Genomic DNA, 12,011 nt, shown 5'->3' with positions numbered 1-12,011 from the left:
ACAGGTACAGCAAATGCTAGGGGCAGAGGACTAAACAGTCGGTGTGGAAAACGTGACATAGTATGATCTAAAAAGAAAGCTTCACGTATATTGCCAACCTAAGTTAGATGAAAGGTTAATGGTCATCAAAAGGGATGCCCCAGGGGGCGGGGGTATGTGTAAGCATTTCTCACCGCGGTTATTTGAGTGCTGCACAGAGGGCAGCGAGCGTCAGCTGAGACAGAGAGCCCCCCTCAGTATAAATGGGGACAGGGAAGTTTTGGGAGCAAGCGACGGGGGGTGGCGGTGTGTTTAGTCACGGCTGAAGTCGTCACTTTGTCCTAACACAAAGCAACAGTTCACCACACCGCTATCTTACTACAGGCTGTGTCTTACTACAGGCTGTGTCTCTCAGTGCTGCGTCTCTCAGTGCTGCGACCAATAGCGGTTCAGCCGCCCAAGTTACAATATAGGTTTAGTGGCTCGATTCACAGTATAGGCACGGGTAGAGAGATTAGAGAAGCGCGAGGAGGGGCAACAAAAAGCGGAAAAAACTGACATAGCAGACCAAAAAAAGCTTGGGGTCCACAGGCACAGCGCCTTTGCTGAACGACTGGGTATGAACACAGGGGAAAAGACTGTGCGGGAAGAGGCAAGGTGTGGAGGCCACCATGGCCACGAGTAGTGCTGGGGGAATCAGAGTCAGCACGAAGAACAGCCACAAACCGCATCAGAGCGGCCCGCTAAAGATGGGACTGCACTGCAGAAAGAAGGCTCGCAGCAAGTGGGCCCCAATCCGTCACTCACTTCACAACTGTTCACTTAACATTCACCTCACGGTGTACCTCACGATGCGCATGGAAACAAAATCATGACCTTGGTCTACTCATTACAGAGCACTTCAGATCCAGCTCACCAAGCATCCCATCAAGTGCACACACATCAGACTACATTTAATATGCCTCAAGCATGTAACTTGACAGATAAATAAACTGCACAATAACATTGAGAACACCATTTCGTGGTCTCAAATCTCCATAGCGTGTAGCTTAAAGAATAAAAACAAACACAAAGTAATCAACGAAACAGTTTTAAATGCATAAAAGGAAAATAATGTCTCCCCTCCGCCAGACATTATAAGTTAACACTTTTACAGCTTAAATAGCACAAGGGCACTACTGTAGCATTTTTGCACTATACAGTGCACACTGGCCCCACAACAAAAACAATAAAGGAATCCATTAACAATAACTATTTAATGGTTATCATCAGTTCTGAAAACGTAAACTCGGTTTCTAAAAGATCTTTCAGGGCCAACGCCTGACCATACACTGACCAGGAGCTCGCGCAGAATAAGTAGTCTTAAGAATGTTCCCCATGCCATGAATAAGATCGCATTGCAGTAAAACACTTTCCCCGAAGTTCAGACAGTACTGCTGTGGCCCAGAGTCTCTCTCTTCTATTTCACTAATTACTTCTTGCAAGTAAGTTTTCTGTGCCTTTCAGTATATTAGGTAAACAAACATGATTACAGATATAATATGGAACCAGATATAAAAACAGTGAAAATGAGCCCTGAAGAGATGTGCTGGAGCCACTCAAATTGCTCCGAGTGGGGGCATTAACAGGCAATATTGGCATGCTTACTGGGCCCTTCTAAGTGTTTAAGTGCCACTTCCTTCGCCATTTTCCTCTTACTCTGCCTACGTTCACTTTGGCTCACCTCTTCTCTCGCCCTGATCCTTGTGCGCTGTTTCCAGCTCCTCTGCACCCTTCATCGCCATGAATATGGAAGGGCGGCTCCCATCTTTTTGAATGGAGCTCTCCCTTCCCATCTCTGCACAGGTCATCTTGGGCTGCTTTTCCATTTTTCTTTCTCAGCTCCATGCGCTCCGAGTGTGAAGGGTTCATTTGGGTTTTTGAGCAATTACAAGCCGGTATAGTCCCCTAGTGAAGGCTGGGAACCTTAAATACGAGAGACTTGAAAAGTAATGCACAGCTTTTCAAGATACATGACACTGGGAGTTGTCTGCATTATGAAGTTGCTGTCCTGCATGGAGCACTGTGCTTGACAGTTCAACATGTTCCTATTTTCCCCCTGGGACCCATTTTGCAGATTAAGTTCTCAATTACCTTCTTGAACCATTTTTCCAGTTAATATGTTCTGAATATTTGTGCATATTGAGGTATTGAAATTAAGATAGGATAAACAGGCGCTAAAAATAGCTCCTCGGTATCCAGAATTAACCAGTGACCAGGAGCTACAGCTGGGGAAAGAAGAGCTAGTATATAGCGTTCCGCTAGTCTAACTTCCACATAAGATGCACACATATAATATTAGCCATTAATTGACCCCTTATACTTTAAATATCCAAAATATGTGGCCTAGTGTTTATTTATAGATTGTACCAAACTCGGAGTAAAATTTACTTTGGTGTGTTTATTCAGCGTCAGTTGGTCTGGGGAGACAGAGGTAGCCCCTGGCAGCCGCTGGTGTCAGGCTAACCAGGCTCTTCTAGGGTAGAAGCAGGAGCTACCTAGCTACCAGTCCCCCTTAATTCGTAACCCTGCATATTTGCATAGACCCACACGGGCATTTATTCGGCCTGTCTGCAGTATGAAAAGTAGTGTGCACATTCTAACTGCCATTTGCAATCCTCTGCATATTAATAACCCAGGACTTCCTGTATGAAGTCAGCGTGGCATGGAAACATCATTTGAGGGTGGATTACTACCATGCAGCGGCCATCAATTCAATGGGCTGGAAGGACACAGAGGTCACATGATGTGAGGGAAAGGGATAGTTCTGGACTTGCTAGTTATGCGGGTGTCAGCTAGGAAGCACTGACTGCCCACGCCAAGTGACATTTCAAGCCTCATTAGGAGAGCAATTGCCCAATATAAGCTTTGTTTTAAAAAAAAAGCACTAACACATTTTTCAAATTGTTATCCGGAAAAAAACCTCATGGTGGAAACGCAGCCCTTCAACCACCTAATGCCCACGCCCACTCTTAACCACCTCATGCCCACGCCCACTCTTAACCACCTCATGACCACGCCCACTCTTAACCACCTCATGACCACGCCCACTCTAAACCACCTCATGCCCACGCCCACTCTTAACCACCCGATGCCCACTCTAAACCACCTCATGCCCACAGCCACTCTTAACCACCTCATGCGCACTCTAAACCACCTCATGACCATGCCCACTCTTTACCACCTCATGCCCACACCCACTCTTAACCACCTCATGACCATGCCCACTCTAAACCACCTCATGCCCACGCCCACTCTTAACCACCTGATGCCCACTCTAAACCACCTCATGCCCACAGCCACTCTTAACCACCTCATGCGCACTCTAAAACACCTCATGACCACGCCCACTCTTAACCACCTCATGCCCACACCCACTCTTAACCACCTCATGCCCACTCTGAACCACCTCATGCCCACACCCACTCTTAACCACCTCATGACCACGCCCACTCTAAACCACCTCATGCCCACACCCACTCTAAACCACCTCATGCCCATGCCCACTCTTAATCACCTCATGCCCTGCCCACTCTTAATCACCTCATGCCCACTCTAAACCACCTCATGCCCATGCCCACTCTTAACCACCTCATGCCCACACTAAACCACCTCATGCCCACACCCACTCTTAACCACCTCATGACAACGCCCACTCTTAACCACCTCATGCCCACTCTAAACCACCTCATGCCCACGCCCACTCTTAACCACCTCATGACAACGCCCACTCTAAACCACCTCATGCCCACACCCACTCTAAACCACCTCATGGCCATGCCCACTCTTAACCAACTCACACCCATGCCCACTCTTAACCACCTCATGCCCACTCTAAACCACCTCATGGCCATGCCCACTCTTAACCAACTCACACCCATGCCCACTCTTAACCACCTCATGCCCACTCTAAACCACCTCATGGCCATGCCCACTCTTAACCAACTCACACCCATGCTCACTCTTAACCACCTCATGCCCACTTTAAACCACCTCATGGCCACGCCCCCAATCTTAACCATCTCATGCCCATGCCCACTCTAAACCACCTCATGCCCACACCCACTCTTAACCACCTCATGACAACGCCCACTCTAAACCACCTCATGGCCACGCCCACTCTTAACCACCTCATGGCCACGCCCCCACTCTTAACCATCTCATGCCTATGCCCACTCTTAACCATCTCATGCCTATGCCCACTCTTAACCAACTCATGCCCATGCCCACTCTAAACCATCTCATGCCCACACCCACTCTTAACCACCTCATGACAATGCCCACTCTAAACCACCTCATGCCCACACCCACTCTTAACCACCTCATGACAACGCCCACTCTAAACCACCTCATGCCCACACCCACTCTTAACCACCTCATGGCCACGCCCACTCTTAATCACCTCATGCCCTGCCCACTCTTAATCACCTCATGCCCACTCTAAACCACCTCATGCCCATGCCCACTCTTAGCCATCTCATGCCCACTCTAAACCACCTCATGGCCACGTCCCCACTCTTAACCATCTCAAGCCTATGCCCACTCTTAACCAACTCATGCTCATGCCCACTCTTAACCACCTCATGCCCACACTAAACCACCTCATGCCCACACCCACTCTTAACCACCTCATGACAACGCCCACTCTTAACCACCTCATGCCCACTCTAAACCACCTCATGCCCACGCCCACTCTTAACCACCTCATGACAACGCCCACTCTAAACCACCTCATGCCCACACCCACTCTAAACCACCTCATGGCCATGCCCACTCTTAACCAACTCACACCCATGCCCACTCTTAACCACCTCATGCCCACTCTAAACCACCTCATGGCCATGCCCACTCTTAACCAACTCACACCCATGCCCACTCTTAACCACCTCATGCCCACTCTAAACCACCTCATGGCCATGCCCACTCTTAACCAACTCACACCCATGCTCACTCTTAACCACCTCATGCCCACTCTAAACCACCTCATGGCCACGCCCCCAATCTTAACCATCTCATGCCCATGCCCACTCTAAACCACCTCATGTCCACACCCACTCTTAACCACCTCATGACAACGCCCACTCTAAACCACCTCATGGCCACGCCCACTCTTAACCACCTCATGGCCACGCCCCCACTCTTAACCATCTCATGCCTATGCCCACTCTTAACCATCTCATGCCTATGCCCACTCTTAACCAACTCATGCCCACTCTAAACCATCTCATGCCCACACTCACTCTTAACCACCTCATGACAACGCCCACTCTAAACCACCTCATGCCCACACCCACTCTTAACCACCTCATGGCCACGCCCACTCTCTTCCCCTTTTAGCGGCCACTCGTAAATCCATGCACTGCAGGGAAGAGGAACAGGCGGCCAGCAAGGCTGAAATTCCTCATGCAAGGCAAGCATCGTGCGTTTGAAAAAACATTTATTTACCCCCTAAACAGCGCATGAAACAGGCTTCCTTGGCCCTGCATTTCGAATTGTACATTACTTTACCATTACGTTGGCACACTATCACATGGCATTGGAAGGGACGGCGTTTCCCATCCACAGTTCTTATTGGCAAACATATATTGTACAAGTCCTCTTGGATCACAGATTGAAGACATTTGAGGAGAACAATGCACAAAAGTAACTAAGTAACGAAAAGTAGTGGCGAATATTGTGTTCGATAAAAAAAGGACCATTTAAAATAAAGCAACAACAAACAATTGCGAAAACTGCACGTGATATTTCCAGAATGGTGCCTTTGGTTTATGTCCCACTACCCAACCTAAAACCATAGTCTTACCTCTTACTTAGCCCTGCTCATCCCACAGTCTTCAGACAATCTCCAGAGAAAAAAGTGCAACACAGCAATGTTCTCAAGGCAAATCTAAAAGTCTGGCCTTCCAGCTGCTGAATTCTATAGGTGACTTCCTTTCTAGGGGTGACTGTCAATTATTAAGTAGGTGTGCCCACAATAGGACAATCTGTCTAACAATGACCCCCAACTGCAAATCAATGATTACGTGTACACTGAGGATAGCATTCTTGCAATTGTACGTTTCAGTTTCTTGTAGATTTTTCAAAGTTATAGCCATCCATATACTCTTTCTCTTTCATCATGAAATTGTTTGCTCATCTGACCAAGTAACCTTCTGTAATCTATTGTGATGGTAAGTAATCGGATTGTTTTTTTTATATTTACTGCCACAATGGTCGTGCGGAAGGTTGCCCAGAACAGTGCCAGTGGTTCAGATTTATTGAACACCTTCCCCCCTATCACTTTTTTGGTTACAAGTATTTCAACACGCTCGTGTACATGCTAAGCTTTTGTAAACATCCAATCCCTACGTTACTAGGTTTCGGCCAGGCCAGGTCACGCCCTCTTTTTCTCCTGCCACCTTACACAGCGAGAGACACAGTAAGGGATGATTGCCACAGCGGTGAGTGGCTCGGCCATGCTTTTGAGGAAGGCCAATAAATAAAAGAGCAGTTCAGAGTCTGCCGGGACTTCAATGATGTCATATACATGGAGGACCAGCAGAGAGGGCAGGATGCAGCACAGGCGGAAGGTTAGCTGCCTCCGCTGCTTCCCGTTGCAGCTCTCCCGATAGATCCTGGAGTTGAGGGCCACTCCCAGCCCAAAGAATACCCCCAGATTCCTCAGCAGACCTGCAAAGGGAGTGGTGTCGAAGTGAATCCACTCGGGCTTGGCGCACCACTTGTCGGCCTTGTCCAACGACCAGTGCAGGTCTACTCCAAGAGCGTTCAACAGGTTGTAGAATCCCAGCGCAAAAAAGAACAGGAAGAGGGTAGCGGAGAAGTACGTCTTCAGACCCGCCTTGTAGATGGAATCCACGTGATCGAATACCGCAGCCACCACCATGCCTGTGAAGAAACAACATCTCCAAGTTATTACCTTCAATTACTGTCGCTGCAGATTCAATGATGCAAATTTGACAAACTCATATAAGCCAATGAACGGATTGGTATGCATTAGGCCACACTTGAACTGACCTTCTGTAATCTGTCCTAATGGACAGATACTTAATTTTTTTTAAAGGGATGCCTTGTAACTCTAAACCTTAGTGGGTGATAAGGCTGACATTAGAATTCCTGCAGTAAAATTCCTTGCAGTGGTATTCTCATTCACCTCAGGAGCTTAAGGGGCCAAGGTGTGTCGGAAATAGACTCTTTTTAGCTCTTTCCCAACAGGTCCAGATTGCTACCAGGATGGAATTTTATAGACATGTAGCTCAGCAGGAGAATGATCTCATGGCTTACTGGTAATCTTCATTACTCCCAATCCTACTCTTCCTCGTCACAGCACTTACCTCCTAAGGCCCCTGCCTCCGATCCAGGACCTTCTTTTATTTTTGCTATCCCTATAACTCCTCCCCTCCAACCATGTCATCCAGTTTATATATCCAAGCCAGAGCATGGGGCATTCCCTACAAGTAGGGAGAGGTGGGTCATCAGTACTGTGACGAGGAAGAGTAGGACGAGGAGTAATGAAGATTATCAGTAAGTAATCAGAACATTACATCCACGTCCACTCTTCCTCGTCCCAGTACTTACCTCATGAGGTATACCAAATCAGCAATGATGAAAAGGTCCCAATGAGACACAGAGCCAAAAACAGTGCAGAAAAACACACACCTTTAATAACTCCAAATTCACATCCCCACAGACAAACCTCCAACCCCGAAGGAATCAACCCCCGAGTGGGAGACATTCAACCTATAGTGGTTGATGAAAGTGCTTTGATCAGCCCAGGTGGCAGCCCTACAAATCTCCTGCACAGAAACCCCCCTTGCATCGGCCCAGGAAGCCGCCAAACCCCTGGTGGAACACCCTTGAGTGTGCGCAGGCAAAGGCAGGTCAGAAGCCACATAGGCCATGGAGACCACAACACGGATCCACCGGCTAATGAAATTCACAGAGGCCTTACGCCAAGCACCAGTTGGGCCAAAAGTAATCAGAAGACTATCCGATTGCCAGAAAGGGGCAGTCCTAGTCAAATACTCCAACAGTGCCCGCCGCACATCAATGTTATGCCAAGCCACCTCCTCTGGAATTTTTCGGATCCTGAAAAAAGGCAGGGAGAACCAGATCCTGAGAGGTGTGAAACCGAGAAACATCTTTAGGGAGAAACTTTGGGTCACACCTCAGCACCACCGAGTTCGGCAGCACCCTCAGGAAAGGGGGGTGACATAACAGAGCCTCAATCTCCCCAAGCCTATGGGCAGAAGTGAGGGCGATAAGAAAGGCAGTCTTCAGCGTAAGATGTTCGATATCAATCTCGGAAATGGGCTCACAGGGAGGCCCTTGAAGGAACCGTTAGACAAGAGGGAGATCCCAGGGGGGAAGCCCTTTATAAGTACAAGGACGGGAAGAAAAAAGATCCCAGAGCAACTTCCCCGCCAACACCTCCCCATCCAGGTGACCATCAGAGTCCCCCAAAAGGAATTTAATGGAGGCCCACTAAGAGCGAAGCGTGGAAACCGCCAGGCCCTTGTCATACTCCTCCTGGAGGAATTCAAGGTTGGCAGGGAGGCCAGAACGCAGGGGAGGGATCCCAGACCGCCCACACCTGTCCCGGAAATGGCCCCAATGCTTGCCATACGTCTTAAGAGTAGAGGGTCAAAGAGCATTCATGATAGACCCGACCACAGGACCAGAAAACCCATGCGACATCAACCTAGCCCGTGCAATAACCACACTGCCCAATTGAATCTGTTGGACTCCCAACCTCAGAGTCCCCTGAAGGGGCCATGGCCACTTTGGAACCAGCCAAGAGTCCCGGGACTGAAGCTCTAACAGAGAGGGAAACCAACTCCAGCGGGGCCAGAATGGAGCTACCAACAACACAGGCACCCTGGTCACTCTGATGCGCTGAACCACCCGGGGCAGAAGAGGAAGAGGAGGAAAAGCATAAAGGAGACCCCGAGGCCACTGCACCGAGGGGGTGTCCAGCCCCAAACCCCTTTGGCCGGAAACCAAGAACAGAAGAGGGGAACGGGGAACCTTTGCAGAGGCCGGAGATGCAAACAGATCTAGAACAGGGGTCCCGAATCTGATACAGATCTCTGCAAAGACCTGGTCCAACAGAACCAGTTCTGCAGAGGAGGGAAACCGGCGGCTGAGAAGATCTGCTCGAACATTGTCCACCCCCCTGACATGTGAAGCCACCAGGGACACCAGATGCGATTGCCCCCAGGAAGCAATCTGAGCCGCCAGAGCATTTAAGGAGCGGTCGGAACCCCCCTGGCGGTTGACATATGCCAAGACCGTCCTATTATCCATCTGGACCAAAACCGCCCGGCCTGCCAGAAACACCTTGAAGTACACCAGAGCCCGGAGAATGGCACACAACTCTCGCCAATTGGATGATCGACAGCACTCCTCCGGATCCCACAACCCCTGAGCTGAGAGGACCCCAATGTTGCCTCCATTCCCTTCCGCTGGTGTCGGTAGTAAGAGTGGTCACAGGAGGAAGGACCAGGGACACCCCGGCCCTGAGATTCAGAACCTTCAACCACCCAAGCAGGGAGTCCGCAGCGCTGGGGACACCAGAATCAAAGCCTTGTAACCCCAGTCCTGTAATGCCTGGCAGACCAATTGGAGATGAGTCAGGACAGTCTGGCAGCAGGACGCCTTGATCAACCTATCGTCCAGGTAGGGAAAAATCTGAATGGCCCTCAGATGCAAATGCGCCACTAAGGGAGCCACCAGCTTGGTGAACACTCTGGGGGCCGATCGCAACCCGAACGGGAGCACTCTTAATTGAAAATGCCAGGATCCAATTGCAAACCTGAAGAACTTCATGTGCCCGGGGCGGAGAGCCACGTGGTAATACGCATCCTGGAGATCCAGAGATGCCATCCAATCCCCCCTGAACAACATTGGGAGAATTTTCTGCAAAGTCTCCATTTTGAAGTGTTCCTTCTGGACGAAACAGTTCAGTGCCTTGAGGTCCAGTATTAGGCGATACTTCCCCGAAGGTTTGTGAACCTGGAACACCCGTGAGTAGAACCCCCGACCCTGAACAGGCAGAGGAACAGGCATGATGGCCGCCTTCAACAACAATTTGGAGAGTGCAGTTTCTATGGCCAACCTCTTGGACCGAGACCTGGGAACCACCGTCCGAACCATGCATCCCTGTACAGGAGGCGACAGGAAAAACACTTTATAACCTCTCCGAACTGTGTCCTGAACCCAGCAATCGGAACACCACCGGTCCCATACTGCAAAAAACTGCCAGAGCCGCCCGCCTACCGGCATGTCCAAACTGTCAGGACGTCTGCACCGGACCAGGACGAGAGGAGCGTAGAGGGCCCCACCCCCGTTGATCTCTGAAAAGAACAAGTTGAGGAGCCAGGGAATACCTTGCCAGGCACAGCACCAGCAAAAGAGGAGGACTTCTCAGCCGCTGAAACAGGCTTGCACCGCAATTTGTCAGCATGTTTGTCTGCTCTAAACACTTTATGCACTTTCTCCTCAAGAGAATCTCCAAACAGTTTGGACCCATCAAAAGGAAGTTTCAGGGCAGCCGCCTTCTGCTGCAAACCTTCTGTCTTCCAATCCCATAGATGCACATGTCTATGGGCAGACACACCAGCCCCCATGGCCATGGCTGAGCCACGCACTCCATCAAAAGCCAGGTCGGACAATAGCTCAACCTGTCTCTGCATATCAGAAAGCAAAGGGGCACAATCAGCACCCCCATCGACAGCCTTTTTCAATTTATTTTCAGAACCCATGGAGCACAGTTTCAGCCGTGTAGGAACCATAGATATTCACCCTAAGGGCCAGATGAGCCCCCGCATGAACCTTCTTAAGGCCGGAATTAAACCTGCGGTCCATTGGGTCCCGGACCGCCGGCTCCTTGGCTGACATAAAGGAGCGACCCACCAGGCTGGGGAGGATATTGCCAACCTCAACTGGATCAGACAGAAAAGTCTCAGCCCCTTTCAAAGGGTAAAGTCTGGACATAAAGCGGGGCATCGCAATCTTCTCAGGGTCTTGCCATTCCTGAAGGATTGCATCCTGGATATCAGATACCAATGGCAACCCCCTCCTAGGGGTATGTCTATACTGGCGAATAGAAGTGTCAGCCCCCTCCACCGGTACCAGGGGCTCCGAAAACCCCATGCAGTCCGAAACCTGAGCAAGCACCTCTTCTACTCCTTCCCTGTCCAGATATTTCCCCTCTGCATCAGCTGGTGAGGAACAGGAAGAGGACTCAGTGCCAGAAGAAGGTGAAGAGGAAGACAGACGCCGGTGCTTGCGTCCATGCGCATGGCTGTGACCCCCTCCATGATGTTTAAACAACTTTTTCAACTCCTCCCTTGTCAGGGAAAAACGTTTTGCCTTCTTCTTTCTACACCTGTACAACTCTGACGAAGAGGAAGATGAAGAAGGGGACAGGACAAGATGCCTGCATTTAGCAGAATGTTTACCCATTGCGAGAATTCTGTCAAAAACAGAGACAAAAGGAAACCTGTTACACCACTGTTGTCCTCCGCACTGTGGGAACAAAGACTACTAACAGAAACATCCAGCCGCCATTTAACGTGAGGCCAGAAGCCACAACCAATAGAAAAACTCCAACAGTACCTATCACATGTGGTGTACCACAGGGATCATGTGTCTCCCCCACTTTGTATAATATATTTACGAAGCCTATCTTTGATATAGTTGACAATCCGGTGTCTTATACACTAATTATGCTGACACCCAGTTATGCACTAATTATACTGACGACACCCAGATCCTCATCCCTATCCAGACAAAGATGTAGGGCTGATCAACAAAATGTACCTAATTATTCAAACGTGGATGGCTACCCATGGACTATGTCTTAATGACGAAAAGACCAAACTCCTAATCATAGGGTTCACTAATAGACTGAATAAACTCCCTCCCCAATACAACTCCATCACCATTGACAGAATCAAGATCAAAATCACCAAGGAAGTAAAAACCTTGGGTTT

General features: G+C 49.5%; 1 protein-coding gene across 1 annotated transcript in view; it reads right to left on the bottom strand.

Moving 5' to 3' along the window:
- Window positions 1-5,438: 5,438 nt before the first annotated feature.
- Window positions 5,439-12,011, bottom strand: part of LOC138521396 (glucose-6-phosphatase catalytic subunit 1-like) — a 93,062-nt gene continuing 86,489 nt past the window's right edge. Inside the window, exon 5 of the mRNA XM_069634184.1 lies at window positions 5,439-6,903. Coding sequence (XP_069490285.1) covers window positions 6,392-6,903 — 512 coding nt within the window. The 3' untranslated portion in view covers window positions 5,439-6,391. The remainder of the gene's footprint in view (window positions 6,904-12,011) is intronic.

Source organism: Ambystoma mexicanum, chromosome 13 (assembly GCF_040938575.1).
Source record: "Ambystoma mexicanum isolate Mex_15411 chromosome 13, UKY_AmexF1_1, whole genome shotgun sequence".
NCBI classification, from domain to species: domain Eukaryota; kingdom Metazoa; phylum Chordata; class Amphibia; order Caudata; family Ambystomatidae; genus Ambystoma; species Ambystoma mexicanum.
This window is presented reverse-complemented; position numbering and strand designations above follow the sequence as displayed.